At 41.9% G+C, this 17,805-nt stretch overlaps 1 protein-coding gene across 1 annotated transcript; it reads right to left on the bottom strand.

Annotated features, from left to right (window-relative positions):
• Positions 1-773: 773 nt before the first annotated feature.
• Nefl (neurofilament light chain) lies at positions 774-6,024 on the bottom strand. Its single transcript, XM_076852284.1, has 4 exons — positions 4,894-6,024; positions 3,792-3,916; positions 3,037-3,356; positions 774-2,644 (listed from the first exon to the last, which is right to left on the bottom strand). The coding sequence occupies exons 1-4, from the start codon at positions 5,938-5,940 to the stop codon at positions 2,499-2,501; spliced, it is 1,638 nt and encodes a 545-aa protein (XP_076708399.1). The 5' UTR covers positions 5,941-6,024; the 3' UTR covers positions 774-2,498.
• Between the last annotated feature and the right edge of the window lie 11,781 nt (positions 6,025-17,805).

Below are 17,805 nucleotides of genomic sequence, written 5' to 3'. Positions count from 1 at the left end.
CACCTACTTATCAACCTGTTCACTTACTGCCTGTTTCTCACACACACACGCGCACACACACACACACACACACTCCAGTTTTTTTTCCTTTTTTTTTTTTTTGGGGGGGGTGCCCAGGAATTGAATTCAGGGACACTCGACCACTGAGCCACATCCCTAGCTCTATTTTGTATTTTATTTAGAGACAGGGTCTCATTAGTTGCTTAGTACCTCACCATTGCTGAGGCTGGCTTTCAATTTGCAATCCCCCTGTCTCAGCCTCCCAAGCTGCTAGAATTACTGGTATGCATCACCCGCACCCAGTCAGGTTCTAGTTTTTATATTAAAAGGAATAGGAAGCTCTTGCAGGGTTTTAGTCAAGGAGATGCCCTGATGGGAAATTTACTTCTCCAAATACTAGTCTACCAAAGCATGTGATTGAAGGAGAGCAAAAGTAGACGCCGAGAGGATTGTTAGGATGGTGGCGGCCTACATAGAGAGGTGGAGATGGGTTCAAGATATGTGGCAGTGAAATCAGTCGACTTAGCGATCAACTAGACTGGCTTGAGGAGAGGAAATGGGAGGTCTGATGTCATGTGGAGGTGTCTGGTTTACAGAGCTGGATGGCTGAGGAGTGTGGTCACTGAGGAGCAGAGAAGGATAGTGAACCAAGACTGGAGTTGAGGAAGCAGAGGGGAATACGGATACCAGCCACAGTACCAAATTTGGTAGAAATTTTTAAAAAGACTTCAAACTCATTTAATTTAAGGTTTTTCAATATTTTATTATGGCACACAGGGAGAGTATGGGACAATGGATTTACTTCGACCAAGTGTTTCTCAAACCAACCAGCAGTTTCCATTTGGCTAGTTATTTCACATGTAGTTTGCACCTGTCTGAGAATTACCTCATGCATCATCCCACCAGGATCAGTGTGAAGAGCTTGGTTTCTGAGGAGACTCCTAATCTTTACCCAGGCTGAACTGCCGAGAACCTTCTTGGTCCCATCCATATCATGGTAGATAAAGAAATATTTTACCTATTTGCTTAGTCACATATGTTTGACTAGATACAGTGCAAAGAGATCAAATAACGTTAAATGTAGACCACTTTGGTTTCAAGTGAAATCCATAACGTTTAAAGGCCTAAAAAACAGATATTGAACAAAATTGGCTGACAAAGCAATTGCTCAAAAACAGAAGCAGAGCAGCAAATAGTCAATAATTTCATTTCTATTCCACACCAAATGCAAGTGCAAGAGCCTTCATAACATCATGGTGCATGTGGATAGATGGGGTGTACATTCAATGAAACATCCAACCAGGTAAAGTATCACTGGAATCCAAGTATTTCCCAATTAAGACATGCAGAACAACTCAATGTTTAACACACAGGTATATTATCTCCCCCCTAAGTGACTGATAATAATTTCATTACTGGTATCTGTAGTTTTTAAAGGGTTAAAACTGTGTGGCACTAAATGCTGCCTATTTGAGGCAATAGAAGGAAGCTAACAACACACTGAATCATGAGCTCAGGATTTCAGGCAACATGTTTCCAGTGGCAAATGACCTTTGGTATTCTTTCTTCTCCCTAAATTACATGCTAATGTAAAAAAAAAAAATTCCTCTTATCTATATCACATGCTCAGGCTTCAACTTCTGACCATGTTAATTAGACTAAAAATGTTAATAATGATGAATATGTAGAATTTCTATAATACCCATATTGTGTTATTACATACTAGTTTACAGTAAAAGATATACTTGTCACATAATTTCAGAATTGTCTCCTAGAAAGCCATTCTTCACATAATACAGTACACCTACGGGGGCAAAGTATATCGTTATTTATGGACTCTCTTACTTACTCATGTTCATTACCAATAAAATTTTTGAAGGAAGAGATTTTATGAATAGTCATGACCTAATTATAACATTAAGAATTTCCAATTAAAGAAGAAAAAAAATTTTAGTTGTTAAAATTTTGATTTTACCAAAGAAATTGTAGCTCAATAGTCCACTTGTTTCTGGTTTATATTGGTGCCATCTTTAAGGTATTTTAATTAAGTCAACAACCACAGCAAGAAATATGTTATTCAATGTAACTTTATTTACTATTTATTGCACATAACTCAAGGTCTTTAATTTCTAACCACCAAAGGTTCAAAGGACTATTTTTCCATGAAGTTTAACATTGACATTAGTGAATTCATTTATTCGTGTTGTGATTTTATTGTAAACATCTGAATGATTCACATTGCCATAGATCCTGAACTCATAAGCGTGGACCATGCACAGGCTGGTAGCAAGCCAGAAAGCCACTCTGCAAGCAAACGGATACTCTGCATAAGGAGAAAATTCATAGCACAACATTGAATGTCCAACCTAAGTCATCTCAGAATTATACGTATATTGACTTCTTAATTCATATAGGGTCTGGAACTCAACTGGTTGGTTGGTGATGAGGTTGACCTGATTTCGGGAGAAATTTTCCTGGAATAATGAGGGAAAGGGGGCTCAATCTTTCTTCTTGGTTGCTTGCTCCTCCCCAGCACCTTCTTCTTTCTTCTCCTCCTCTTCAGCTTCTTTGGTTTCTTCTCCTTCTTCACCTTCACCTCCTCCTTCTTCTTCCTCTTTAGCTTCTTCAGATTCTTCCTTGGCAGCTTTAACACAAAAAGAAAATTTACAAAATCCAAAGCCAGGTTAAGTCCAGTCCAACATTTCTGCAAAGGTAGGTTTTGGCAGTTATTCTGCATTATTCTCAGAATGCGTACCCCAAACCTCTCGGTTCCACTTTCCCAATGGACCATTCTCAGAAGGCTTGCCACAAACCATTTGCCAGGGAGCACATATTTAAATGGATTACTTCCAGGTAGTGGAAGTAATCTGAGCCTAAGCTCAGTATCATGAGGTGTCTAGCATTCATTTTGGTTCAGATTTCAAAATCACCTATGAATTGACACCGTCCCACACGGGAGACAGAGCTTGCGCAGGGCCTAACAAATACCCACACCCACTTTGAACCTAAAGTTGCAGGGGTTTGTCTCTATCATACCTTCTTCCTCTTCGGCTCCCTCCTCTTCCTCACCCTCTTCCTTTTCCTTCTCCTCCTCTTCAGCTTCCCCTTCAGAGGGCGGCTCGTCCTTGGCTTCCTCCGCCTTGGCAGCCTCGATGGTCTCCTCCACCTCGATCTGCTCTTCCTGGACGTGGCTGGTGTAGTAAGAGGGGAAGGAGCGGGCGGACATCAAGTAGGAGCTGGTCTGCAGACCTCCGTAGGCAGATCGGCCAAAGACCTGGGAGCTTTGGGAGTAGCCGCTGGTTAAGCTGCCCACGCTGGTGAAACTGAGCCGGGTCTCCTCGCCTTCCAAGAGTTTCCTGTGGAGGCAGATAAAGGGTGGTGTCAAAAAAAAAAAAAAAAACACCCCCAAAACAACCGTTAATGTTTTGAAGGACTTGCTCCACATCCATCACACATCATTTCTCCCAAAGGCCACCCTCAAAGACAAATGCAAGAAGTAGGGTTGACTACCAACAAGACTTAATGACTAGGGATTCAGTGACTGAGACAAAACAAAGCAAAAAAGCCCGGAATAGTCCTATTAAATTTAAAACATGTCAAAAAGCTAAGAACAGGACTTATTATTACAGGGTTAAATTCTTATGTATTTGTCTGAATACCTTTTTGGAAGAAGCCCAAAAATATAATTATTTCAAAGGAGTATTCTATGTTTCTGATTAGACATAATTTTAATTGTAATCTGATTTTCTTCCAAGGCTTAATGGTGGCCACCTTTACTCCCCTGATTTTACCTGTAAGCTGCAATCTCAATATCCAAAGCCATCTTGACGTTGAGGAGGTCTTGGTATTCTTTCAGGTAGCGGGCCATTTCGCTCTTGGTGGTTCTCAGTTCGTTTTCTAATTTGTTGATTGTGTCCTGTTGGAGATTTTTAAAAATCCAAGCATAAATCCCTACTGCGTTTATTCTGGAATATGTTTGCAAAGGCCTAGTTTCTGTTAAGATCAAAGTGCACTCTTTCCATAAAATCTCCCCTAAAACTGCATGGTTTTATATATATATATATATATATCCTGCTTCTGAGAAGCATGAGAAGAAAAAAATAACTGATGAAAAAAAAAAAGTCATTTAAAAAATGTCTTTAGTTAATATAGTCTAATGATCATCATTAGATCTCCAAAAAGCCACATTGCTAGAACAACTTTGTTTCTCATTAACTTTTCTTTAGTCAGGTCATAATCAGGAAAATGAATTCATTGTTTTAAAGGGGAAAGAACTAGCTAGATTTTTTTTAAAAATGACTTTATTTAAAACATTTTCTATGTATCTGTATTTCTACTCCTTAGAAGATGGAGAAGCTTTAAAAAAAATGGTTTAATATGAACATCACTAATTACCTAAAATACTATTAACTGATTCCTACATACCAGCTAAAAGGAAAGAGAGGTTGGTAAAAATTAGTCCTAAAGCATGCAGATTCCTAACTAATGAGAAGCTATTCGCCATGTTTATTAATCAATAGGTGCTGAAAGTAATGTGATTAATGCAGATCTGTAAAGACCGGATGTCACCCCTGGCTGGAGGCAACGCCCAACTTCCACCCCTTCCCCTCCCCCAGTCAGCCCCCTCCCAGGGCTGGGCAGCTTTCCTGCGGAACAAGGATTCAACTGCATCAAGCACTCGCCCAGACTGCAGTCACGCCCCACCCCATCCACCCCCCTCCCCACCCCACCCCCTCCCCACCCTTACCAGTCTCCAAGAAGCCAAGTTCTACCTCTAATAGCGGCAAGCAAAGGCCTCGCCCTTTTGTACACTTTGTGGGCTCACGCTCAACTCCCCCCCCACCCCGGTTTCGCAGTCCCCTCACCCCACCTGGGTTTTGGAAGGTGTGGTACCTGCATGGCACTGATGTCGGCGTTCTGCTTGTCCTCTAGCTCCTGCAGCTGCTTCTCAAGGGCTTCGTTCATACCCCGGCACGCTTCGATCTCCAGGGTCTTGGCCTTGAGCAGGCGACGGCTCTCGGACACCTCGTCCTTGGCAGCGCGCACCGCGTCGGTGTTCTTGGCTGCGCTCTCGGTCAGCACCGTGAAGCGGCTCTTGAACCACTCTTCGGCATTCTGCATGTTCTTGGCGGCCAGCTTCTCATATTGCGCGCGGATGTCCTTGAGCGCGGCGGAGAGGTCGGGCTTGGAGGACACGTCCATCTCCACCGAGATCTGTGCATACTGGATCTGCGCCTGCAGCTCGGCGATCTCCTCTTCGTGCACTTTTTTCAGAAAAGCGATTTCGTCCATCAGGCTGTCGATACGCTTTTCGAGCTCAGCGCGGGCCAGCGCCGCCTCGTCTGCGCCTTTGCGCGCCTCCATCAGCCGGCCCTCGGCGTCCTCGCGGCTCAGCACCTCCTCTTCGTAGCGCGCTTGCAGGTTGCGCAGAGTCTCCTCCAGCCCTTCGCGCTCGCCCTGGAGCGCCTGCTTCTCGTTGGTAGCGTCTTCCGCCGCCAGACGCAGGTCGCGAATCTCCTGCTCGTACAGCGCCCGGAAGCGGGACGGCTCGGAGTGCTTCTGGCGCAGCACCAGCAGCTCGGCTTCCAGCACCTTGTTCTGCTGCTCCAGCTCGTGCACGCGCTCGATGAAGCTGGCAAAGCGGTCGTTGAGGTCTTGGAGCTGCGCCTTCTCCTGAGTGCGGATGGACTTGAGGTCGTTGCTGATGGCGGCTACCTGGCTCAGGTCTAGGTTCTCCAGGCTGTGCATCAAGGAGCCGGAACTGGACGAGTAACTGCGGCGCACGGAGAGCGAGGAGGAGACCGGAGCCGAGTAGCTGGAGTAAGCGGAGCGCGCGGTGCTGTAGCCGCTGCGCACGCCGGAGATGTGCACCCGGGGAGTCTCCACATAGCGCCGCTTGTAGGAGGTCGAGTAGTACGGCTCGTAGCTAAAGGAACTCATGCTGGCGGCCAGAGCCCCCCGGCCCACGGCGGAGATGGGGGCCTGGAGAGGAGGAAGGACGGGGGAGAAAGGGAAAGGGAAGGATGGATGGCTGTGTGCGGCTCGGCGCTGGTCTGCACCCCTATTTATACGGCGGGAGGATTGTGACGCAGCCTGCGATCGATCACGGCGCGCCGGCCAGTGGGGGCAGAGCGCTGCTGCAGCCAAGGGGTGGATTCTGCGCAAAAGAGAAGGCGGGGGCGAGCGACAGGCAGCTGCGAAGCTGCGGCTTTCTTTCTTTCCGCTTTTCCCGGAGGCTCTGTCTTTTCTCTGAGACCCCATAGACCCCCTACTCATTTCCTTTCTCTTCCTCCCTTCACCCAGCCTCGTCTTGCTTATTATACCTGGATCCCGTATCACTCGGGTTTTTAAGTGTCCCCAATAACAGGTTCTGTTTCCCTACTGACATCTTAGTTTTTCATACCCGGTATGACACCCTGACCCCCAACTCGTCCCTTACCCACTAGGGACCCCCCTTAGTAACCCTCCACCCCCTTGGGGTTTGTGGAAATGTTGCAATGCCTCTAGAACACTTGAGATTCAGATAATAGGCAAAGGTTGCAGGGATGCGGCATTTAGGTTGGGAAGTTTTACATTTCTTTGTAGCTGTTTCTGGCATTTTCTTTACTTCATCTTTGTTTCTCCTAGTTCTTTTTCTTTAACACGCGGCTTCTCAGCATAGGGAACCTGCCCCCAAACACACACACATACACACATAGACGCACACGTGCACACACACGTAAACCGCAGCACTGCAGGTGTTCTTTTTAGCATTTCTAACTTTAGAGCAATTAATCAACCGGTTAGTGTTCCTAGATTTTTCTCATTTCTTCTCGGGGTATGAAGCCTTGAATGCTTTTTGCGTGTTGAAGTGTGTAGGTGGAGGAGAGCCGGGAGGAGTTTGAAACTAACCAGGCATAAACCGACTTGCTAGTCAGCCGTGCGCCTTCCAACCGGGGAATTTAAGTCTGTCTCTTTGTTCACCAAGTTAAATCCCTGCTTGATACCACCACCTCCATCGCATTACAAGTTTCCTCCCCTCTTTTTACACTTGTGCGGCACCCAACCTGATGATTTCCACAAGCCCTGCAGGTGTCTGGTTTTCAGCAAAACGCTGCTGCGCGGGTGTGGTGGCTGGCGGAGAGGACTCAGTGTCTAGACATCTAGTGTTGGGACGGGCAGAAAATAGCCGCATGAGTCCTCCTCGATTCCCTACAATAAATAGGTAACAGATGCAGTCAGGAATCCATGGATTTCCTCTAGGAAGCACCCAGATCCCTGAAAGAGGGGGCACGCCCTAATGCAGGTGGATACAGCCCTGCAGTAGACAGAGCGTTTTCACGCACGCATTGAATCGCTCCAGTTTCATAAAGAGATTGCAGAAATTTTCAAAAGATACCCAAGATTTATTTTTCTAAGCAAGCATTTAGTTTTTGGTGTGTGTGTGTGTGTGTGTGTGTCTGCTGTAGCATCTGCTGCGAACTTACTGATTTGGTTTTTAAAGAGGCGCACCCAAGGCGACACTTTGCGGTGTTTTCAGACCCGCAAAGCGAAATCGCTTTCACGGTGACCCTCGGAGAGCGAAGTACTAGGGGCGGCGCCACAGTTTGAGGAAAGGGTGGGCAAGGCTTATCCTCAGGGGTCCTTTCCGACCTTAAAAATTAAGAAAGAGTAATAAAACTGGTTCTGAGACCTCAGCCTCTTCGTGGTAGAGGGAAGGACTGCAGCAGAGAACTTTCGCTGTCGTCTGGAAGGATGCGAATTTACAAACGGTCAATATGGGGGGTTGAATCTATCAAGACTTGGTGAGCTCCTTCTCCCCAGCGCGCACCTTCCAGGATCTCAAGACTAAGGTCACCAGGCTCTCGTGAGCCCTGGCCCTGGCAGACGCTAGGGTACTTACTCTGAAGACTTTTCATAGCCTGAATATCTTTGGTCTCCTCCATAAGCTGTTCAACAGAAGGAAATCCTTCCCTCTGTCAGGAGAGAGGAGCGGCGAAGCGAGAGCCTGGATAAGCCATAGAGTGTTCCGCACCCAGTTACCCATATGTGGATGAAAGGTGGCAGAATGGATTTTTTTAACCTGCTCCGTGTAAACCACACAGTTTCACACTCCGTGTAGGAGTCTGCAGCACACCACACCCTTGGGTATTCATGGATTCATTTCCTTTGTGCCAGCTCCCTTCCCCAGGAGTGCCAGGTCACCCTCAGGATCTTAAGTCCATCAGCATTTTTTTTTTTCTCACAGCTCCTAGCGAAAGCCCTTGACTGCAGAGAAGGCTGCCCAGAAAGGACTGGGGCGGCTGATGCTGCAGAGAGAAGAAACTGGTGGAGTACCTGCTGCCGGCCTTTGGGTAGCCGAGAAAGGAGCATAGAGGAGTGGGGAAGGGTGAGACCCGCAGAGCCGAGGGGCCCTTTCCTTGTGGAGCCTGGCCAATAGAGTGGGAGGAGGGGCATGCCCGCCATCTTTATGAGTGTAGATCTCTGGTGTTTTTAAAGGGCTCCTGGTGGAGACACCTGATCTGCACTGTAGTCTTGCATGGGGTGGGCACTGATCCTGAGCCCAGCCTGGGTCTGGGTTTTGGTGACCCTACCTCAGCCTCCTCCTGGTCTCTTTTTAAATATCCTACCCAGTCATTCTCCTTTTAAAATTCTCTTTCCAGCATTTTGCTCTGAAAGCCCATGTGGCACTTGATCTGTGTGTCACAGGGAGGGTGAAGTGAGCAACTTTAGAAGATGTTTTTTTAAAAAAAACCTTGACTTTTCTGTCCCCTTATGATAGATGCTTCCGCATCAGTGTTGTTTATGTAGTGTCATTGTCTTTAGAAGACTTTCAAATCTCATTACGCATGTGTATTATTCTCCATGAAGGATATTGTTTATCAACTGAGAACTCAACTGAGAGCTGCCAACAAGACACACTCCTAGGAGATAAAAATTATAAAAAAATAAATAAATAAATATAGAGGGCTGGGGTTGTGATGTGGCTCAGCAGTGGAGCAATCGCCTAGCACATGCAAGGCCCTGGGTTCCATCCTAAGCACCGCATAAAAATAAATAGATAAATAAAGCTATTATGCCAACTACAATTAAAAAATAAATATTTAAAAAATAAATAAATAAATATAGAAATCTGTGAATGAGACCAATTAATAAAATTCCTACCGGTCTGGTTAGACTCAGTACCTCTATATTCTTCTAAAGGACCATGTGAGGCCATGTGGTTGAAAAGCAAAATACATTCACCTTACTGAAGCCCTTCATATTTAACTCTTTTAGAACCACTGAGAATATTTTACTTCTTTTCTAGTTCCAATAGACTTCAAAAACCAAAAACTTCAGATGAGTAGACCTGGTGAGTGACAGCTTTTCAGCTCATTATCCTAAAACCCTTTGTCACAAAGAGGTTCTGAATTGGCATTTGTTTAAAAAGCTTAGCTGTAGGCTGAAGTTTTTATAGGGCAAAGCCTGCAGAAAACTTCAATCTGGAGGTCAGGAGGGCCAAGTTCTCCTGCCAAGAGTGATCTGTGGGGATCAGAACAGAAGATGGCCCTCAACTCACCTCACCATCAGGTAGTTACACCCATGCTCAGCAGATCAGTGCAGGAAGGGATGAAGGAAATAAATGTGGATACCTACCATGTGACAAGCATTTGCTATTATTTCATAATGACAAAATCCCTTTGAGATATTTATTCAGAGGGCACAGCAAAGTCTAGAGAGGTTAAGTAACTTACCAAGTCACAGCTACTGCAAGCCTAAGCTCCACCTGCTTTCACACCAAGCGGGTGCTCTGCTCATCCACATTTGCCACCTCCTCCCTATCTCTATGGAATTTCGTAATTGAATTGATTGCATGCCACAGTCTCCAGAAACTAATGTGCACGTAATAAACCTCTCCTCTTTAGGGGACAGTACCAGTATGGACTGGTCTATAGTCTTAATGCATATGTTCCATTTAAATAGACAATGGTGGCAATAAACCAGTTATTATAGGTTTCCCGAACTCCCGATATAAAATAAGTTGAATGCCACCAGTACAACATGATGTGTAACTGGAGATGGGACTTTTTTGCTGTTGTTGATGTGATGTAGTAACTTCTTAGACACAACTCTCAACATCAGCTTACAAAACACCTTTCTAGTAATTAATGTACTAAAATGCAAGTTGGCTGATCCAAACTCTTTAAAATGGCCACATCACGACTAACCCCATTTTTCTAATTAAGGTATCTTCATTTTCCATCTTCGTGAATGGGTATTCTTTGAAAAAGTGTCATTAAAATTTGCTATCAGGAATAAAAAAGAAAGGCAGGCACTCAGTGTCTCCTTATTGGAGTTTGACCTGCTTTCCACAGATCTCATAACTTTTTCAGAAGAACTGGGAATAAAATCAACAAGAATGTATAGTGTGTTGAAGCCACAGGTAACTTTCCTCTCTATTTTCTTTTTTCTAGTTTATTTCTTTGTCTAATAAGTGCATCACAGGATTGTCCATGAATCCCCCTATGTCTTGATAAATATGTTTAAAAGAAGACTTTCCTTATTTGAATATAAAACGTGTGTCACTTTACAGCCCCCCATTTCAAAAGTGATGCACCACAAAGTGTGCTATGCAGCTAGATAAAATTTACATTGTCGCAGAGGCAGAAGAAAATGTCACTCGAATAAATTAAAGATGAAAAGCACATTTGCATTCAGAACACGTGCAGTATTAAAATGACAGGAACTTACTGCTGTCCAAGCAGAAGTGATGGCAATAGGTTTTGACCCCCAAATGCTCGCTCCACAGAACCAGCCAAGGCACTGGGTTTCCTCCTCAGAGGCCTGCTTCCCTTGCCTGGCCCTCAGTCACCAGTCAGAGGGTCTCTAGGGACAGCCGTTTCAGGCAGGTCACAATGATATTGGTTAGAGTCAACAATACTAACCCTGTTTGCTCAGTTGTGCTTTTCTGACTACAAGGAAATACATGCTGCTTCTGCAATTTGGGTACTAATTGGCCACAGAAATATTCCAGGCAGCACCTGGATTTCTTTGCTGACCTTTACAGTGATTTAATAAATCAATCGGAAGCACGTGAGGTTTAATATTTGCAAAGATAGAAGGTAAGCATTTCCGCCTGCAAGAGACAAAGCCCCGAGGTTGGCTCGTCCACAGCCAAGCTGGAGCCTGTCCAGGCAGCAGCTCTCTCCTCGCCAGCACCTCACTGCTGCATGAATGCAGCAAATGCTGCAGAAGTGCAAATGGGCGGATCCCTGGATTCCTACAGTGCAGCAAGCAGGCTTCTGAAACAGGATGTGTAACGTGGGTGGTTGGTAAGTTGAACGTTACCAGTCTGTCCAGATTAGAAAAGTGAACCTTGCTTGTGTCTGAATGGCTTATTTATTGGTTACATGCCTCATCAACTCATTCACCCATCGAGTCACCAAATGTCCATGGAACACTAAACAAGGTGCAGAATTCTGTAAAAGTAGCATGGGGCATGCAGAGAGTTCCAGCACAGTCCTGATCTCCACAGGGTTTGAAAAATATCTAGACTCAATAAAAAGAAACCAAGTACTGATGCAGACAACATAATGAGTCTCAAACAAATGCTATGCTCCTACTGAGAGAAAGAAATCTTGATAAAGGATACTTTCTGTATAATTCCATTTATATGAAATTCTAGAAGAGACAAAACTCTGGTGGAAAAAAAAATCAGAGCCATGATTACTTCACAAGCCAGGGCAAAAGATGACAGGGGGAATTTCTGGGGTCCTGGTGTTGTTCTGTGCTGGAGAAGTTTGGATTATGCTGGTGTTTGTATTGGTGGAGATGAGGCAATGTGCCAGGGTTTATGCATTCCCTTGAATTTCAGTTTGGCATCAAAGGCAAAAAAGCTACATTTTCTTTATTTTATTTGATCATAAAATTTTATGCTTATAAAATCATATAAATAAAAAATTAAAAATAAATATAAAGGCATAATATGTAAATATGTAGTGAATGATTTTTTAAAACAAGTAAGCAAACAAAACCATGCACATGAAATTTCAAAGAATTGTACCCAAGTTAAATTCTAAAAGGCAAAACCCTTTATCGCAAGGCAGAGAAGAATGGGAGGAGCAGTAATTGCTATGATTTTGAAAAAGAGATGACTGTGGACTTGAATTGACATTTCTGCAGCTGATTGCCTTACTAGATGCTTTGCAGGTTTCGTATGAGAGTCTTTTGGCTACTCTGTGAAGTGGAGGTCTCATTGTTGTTCTAAAGATGGGTAGATATAGTCTTTCTATTAAGTCCCTCCTCATACTGCATTAATGTTTTTTAGCAATCTTACATTGCTGACTCATATTGAATTTGTGTCAGCTTTAAAAACATTAAAAGTTATTTATATTTTGGCCTTAAAAAACCTGATATAACTCTTATTTATTTTCTTTAAATCTAATCTTTATTACAAGTATTTCTTGATCCATTATGCAAAACTTGCTGAAATAGTTTTTAAACTTTCCAACTTTAGGTCATATTTAGTAATGAACAAGTGAATATGCTAATTTTTTATCTTAATGTCATTAGAAATGTATTTTGTATGCTCTGTTTTACAGAATACTGAGATCAGAAAGTAATTTAGATGTTTTTATCAGGTCTTCTCCCTCTTCCTTCATCTTTGGCAGGACTTAACCTCTGTCTACTTTGGCTACCACTTCTATACAGTGATTTATTGCTTGCTATCCACCCCCCCACACACATACACATACATAAAACCATTGGACAATCCTTCTAAAAGGAGCAGAAATTTCTAGGGAGACTGAGGCATTGGTGCTCAAAAATAAGCTTTGTTTTCTTGCCTTTTATTTCTTATTAAACTTACATTTCTTTCCCCACGCAATTCAACAGCATCCTTGCATCACAGAGACAATAGCACAGCTATTTCAGTGTGGAGCTGAAGTGTCCTGTGGTTCCCCACAGCAGTCCTGTGAGGCAGATGCAGATTCTGCAGGTGTTACTGTCCTCACTGTATGAGAAGGATGCTGAGAGGGCTGGGGAGGTCAAGGATTGGAGCCCAAACCCTGTCTCCTATAAGCAAAGAAGCCAGAGCTACAACCCAGTCCCCTGTCATCGAATTCACTGGGGATTTTCCTTCTAGATCTTACTGTTTCCTAAGTATATATAGGTACCGAGCTTCACCATGGTGCAGTTTCAGAAAAACAGGGAAACCTTGGCAGTTCCTCACTCTCTGATGATACCTGATTAGATTAGAGCCATTTTAGCGTCTGTCACTGTTAAAAGGCCAATGTGAATGGAGAGGCTGATATAAACCTATAGACCCACGCCTTATGCCTAAAATTGAATGTGCGGCTGATAGCGATTTCAGAGAGAGGGGAAGGAACGTGAGGTCCTCCAACGGTAAGCATGGGGTAAGAAGGGAAAAGGACAATGAACCCCAGGACAAGTGGAGGCTCAGAGAATAAACCTGGAGGTAGCAGAGATGGAAGCAAAATGTCATCTGTAAACTTGGTGTGCGCCACGCCTATAGCGAAGGCCTCTGCTTCTGTCGGACAGTTTGACTGGGGAATAATCCACATTAATTTCCACCAATGAATCCTAGGACGTCAGATGTTTTTAAATGAAAAAAAAAAAGTTTCGATAATCAAGTCAAGAATGCTTTAAGACTCGTTCACGTGAAATAATTCATACAGTAGTCATTTAGACAAACCATCACTGACTCAAACCAAGTAATCAATGATGTGTTTTATTAGCAACCTCCAAAAATAGATATCTAAAGTTGTATTTGGGGGCCTTCCCCCACCTGAGGCCCTAGTCTGAGCTCCTTCTCAATTCTTGTATATTCCAGGAAGATACTGAACATTTGGGAAAATCTCAGAAAGAGAGGAAATAAATAGGGGAGAAGCAAAACAGTATAGAACCCACATGGCAGGTAATCAACCTAAAGAGGACTGATGGGAATGAAATCATAATCCTATAACTAAGGGGACAAGGGAAAGGGGAGTTTGCATTTGTTAGGTATAATTATGTGTAATAATGTTAATAATAGCTCCATGTCATGCACTGTGCAAAGCATTTACTTGGATAATTTTCATTTAATCATCACAAAATTTCAATGAGTTGGCTATTAAAGTCATCCTCATTTTAAAGATGTGGTAATTAAGGTTTAGATGAGTGTCTAAACAGCATGCCTAAGGAGCTCTGCTATGTTATTTCATCCTCACAGAACCCTACAGAGGTAAGAATTATTTTCATTCTACAATGAGGAAAATGAGATTCAGAGAATTTAAGAATATTGATCAAGGTCACACAGCTGATCCAAGATCTATCTGAAATCTGACACTTCCTGCTGTGTCCAAAATGTTCTTGGGAGTTGATATACAAATATATACAAATACAAATCTCACTTCTTTTTTCCTACAAAGTCTAAAGTTGTAAACTGATGAAAAAAAAGTTTCAATAATCAAGTCAAGAATGCTTTAAGACTCATTCACGTGAAATAATTCATACAGTAGACATTTAGACAAACCATCACTGACTCAAACCAAGTAATCAATGATGTGTTTTATTAGCAACCTCCAAAAATAGATATCCATCGCTGAAATAATTTTTAAGAACCAAATTGTATCCGAGCACACATTTTCCCAGATACAGGATTTATACCATTCTGTTTACTAGCAATTCCTTTTATTATTGTATTATCTGGAATAAAAAAAAAATAGAGCACCAAAAAAGATTCCCTGCACCTTCAATATCACTTTGTCCTACAAATTCAATAAACTGGGCTACAAATCACATTAGAAAAGCAGATGCACTTTTAAAGAAGCCTTGGGTCTTTCAATTTGCAAAGTGGATTTTTCCTACGTATGCCAGAAAAGTTTTCGCACATTACACTGATTAATATTGGCTTTAGAAGTTATCCAAATTAAAATTGCCTTCCAAATTGTTTCCAAAATGAAATTTAGAAGGATTACTTAAGTCAGTCCCCTAGCTCAGCTCTGCTATGAAATACGCAGATGGGTGGGAGCTGAAGGAAGCCAAGGCTCAGCTCCATGTAAAACTGAGAGCTGTCAGTGCAGAAGGATGCTCCAAAAAGGAGGCCACACAGTTCAGAAGGAATCTTACTCCACCTCGGAGCTGACCTTGACCCTAGATAGCCTCTCTGTAGGTTGCTTAGCTAATTCATTATTCTCTGATTAAAATGTACTAAAAAAAAAAAAGGTGATAAATACTGAATAAGCCAGGACCAAGGAGCACATTCTTGATCACAAGAATGATTTGTGATCATCACCATGACCTCAAATGAGTGTTTGAAAGCATAGCATTAATCCAAAGGCTGAGATTAGCTAAAACCTTAGTGTCGATGTGAGTCAAAGATAAGACTATGAGCAGGAACCAGCAGAATGGGATCGTCAAGGACAGAAAGGAAAGGTTTCTAACTGAAGTCTTTGGGGACCCTGTATTTGCTTATTTGCATTAAAATCGTCCTTCCTATCACATCGAGCTAGTAATAAGCAGCTGGATAATGGTCAACATTTTCTTAGTTAAGTTGGTTCCCATTCCCATAACACAATAAAATTCATTTTCCTGCTTTTGATTTTTTTTCTTTTTGTTGGTTGATCATATGCTCTGGCCTCGGGTTAAGTATTGAAACAGAGTGTGAATTTAGGTCCTTTTGCCTTTCTCAACTAATACCCAAATCCCAGCCTGAGGAATTGAAGATTCTCTCCCCAGTTTCTTAAAGTCTTTGGTTCTTTAACTCATTCTGAAAATTGCATGTTGCTGACTTTCCTTTGAAGAAAGAAAACTAAGAACATGTCCAGAAACTAGCAGACCTTGGAGTGTGGGGATTAGAGAGAGGACAGCAAACAATCCCCCAGTGCCACCATGGATACACATCCTAAATGGTGTGTGGAGTCTGCTGTGACTTCAAAAAAGACAAAAAAAAAAAAAAAGTCATCTTTCAGCCAAATGCAGAATGCAGAGTCATCTTTTCCTGACAACTTTATTCTAGAGACCTGATCTTGCTCAGATGAATTTGAAAGTCTGTATAGTTTGAGAAACAAAGTGAAGAAGAAAAATGGTGATGGGTTTGGGACCCAGACACAGGATCCTGGATCTACTGCCACTCACCAAGTGCAGCTGCCCCAGAGGGGCGCACTTTCTCCTGAGAAGATGGCAGGACTTTCCCTGAGGTTCTCAGGCATGGCCCAGGGGCCATGTGCAGACCTTCATAAAACCAATCTGCTTTCTACCTGGTGTGCATTCTCCTTTCCCACCCCCATCACAGGATGAATAAGCTTTTTTTGATAATGAGGTTTTGATTTTGACAAAGATGCATTTAAATCACATGAAGAGATAATCTTTTTTTTTTAGGATCGTATTGATAAAGTTGTATTTTAGTTCAAAGTATTTCTATTCCAACCATTCCTGAGTATAATGAGTCAAATTGAGTGCCTTTAATTGAAAAAATGATTTAATAAGAATGGGTAAAACCTCTTTTAGTTTACTTGCCAGAATGAGATAAGTAAGTTACTGTAATCATCCAGAGATAAATCTGTATGCAAAGATAGGTGCTTTCAAATTTTTAAATAAAATTAAAAGAATTAATTCATTAGTTGATTTATCAATTAATTAGTTGATAGATCATTTAAAAATTTTATAATAGTGATATGTGATTTCAAATTTGGAAAGATTTCAAGTAGTGAGTGGTATTGATAAACATATAAAACAACAAAAACTTCTTTTTCTGTACATTTACATACTTGTATTTATATACTTCCTGGTGTACTTATATACATATGTGCTCAGTTAGGTAAACAAGATCTCTCAGCAATTTTATATTTAAATGCATGTGTGTGTATATTTTGAAAGGAAGAAATAAAAAGTTTCATAAATCATTCTAGCAAAAAGTGATTTCATTAACAAATGCATGGATTAACTAGGAAAACCATTGCAAATAAAAGCTCATTCTTTAGCTCAATGAATGTTCATTAAAATTTATAAGATTCCATGTTTTAAGTGATTGTGTGTTAAATAGTGTGCATAATCATAAGTCAGTCCAAAAAAATTTTGTAATACTTAGATATTTATGGCTGCATGAAGTAAACCATTTAATATATCATGCTTTTATTGCTAAAGTAATGGAATTATGAAAAAGATTTGCAAGCATAAAATATGTTGTTAGGGATAAAATAAAATAAGAAAATATAATGGAAATAAAAGTTCAAGAAGAAAAAAGGAATATAAAATTAGTGAAAGTTAAGTATGTTTTTGTTGGATGAGGAGAGGTAACAAGTTGACATTTTATTTGGGTTTCATTTGATGGATTGAATATTTTCACAATTTTATTTTAAAATGCCTACATTGAAAATGCCCTTGAAATTGCATCTGTTACAATTATTTAAACCTTATTATGATGAAAAGAAATTTAGGTATGAATTTTAAATCAAACGAAGAGTCATGTAGATTTCCCAAATTCTTCTAAGGTACACGTGAGCAAAATGTTTGAAGAATTCTGACCTGTGCAAAATATTTGAATGGACCTTTCCCCAAAGAAGTTGCAGGAATGGCCAATAAGCATATGAAAAGATGCTTCGCATCACTAGTCACTTGCAAAATGAAAATCAAAACCACAATGAGATGTGACTTCACATCCATTAGAATGACCATAATAAAAAAGAGACAGATATTAACAAGTGTCAGCAAAGATGTGGATAAACTGGAAACTTGAGACATTACTGATGAGAATGTAAACAGGGGGCTGGGGATATAGCTCAGTTGATAGAGTACTTGCCTCTCATGCACAAGACCCCGAGTTCAATCCCCAGCGAGAGAGAG

This window comes from Callospermophilus lateralis, chromosome 4, assembly GCF_048772815.1.
Source record: "Callospermophilus lateralis isolate mCalLat2 chromosome 4, mCalLat2.hap1, whole genome shotgun sequence".
Lineage (NCBI taxonomy): Eukaryota > Metazoa > Chordata > Mammalia > Rodentia > Sciuridae > Callospermophilus > Callospermophilus lateralis.
Note: the sequence above shows the minus strand (reverse complement) of the source record. Positions and strands in the feature narration are given on the sequence as shown.

Bases quoted from the DNA above. Each gene is read 5' to 3' on its own strand.
- Nefl (XM_076852284.1), bottom strand. From the start codon at position 5,940: ATGAGTTCCTTTAGCTACGAGCCGTACTACTCGACCTCCTACAAGCGG. The intron at 3,357-3,791 runs GTAAAATCAGGG...CTGCCTCCACAG, and splicing joins ATTGAGATTGCAGCTTACAG to GAAACTCTTGGAAGGCGAGG. The intron at 2,645-3,036 runs GTATGATAGAGA...TTTGTGTTAAAG, and splicing joins GGGAGCCGAAGAGGAAGAAG to CTGCCAAGGAAGAATCTGAA.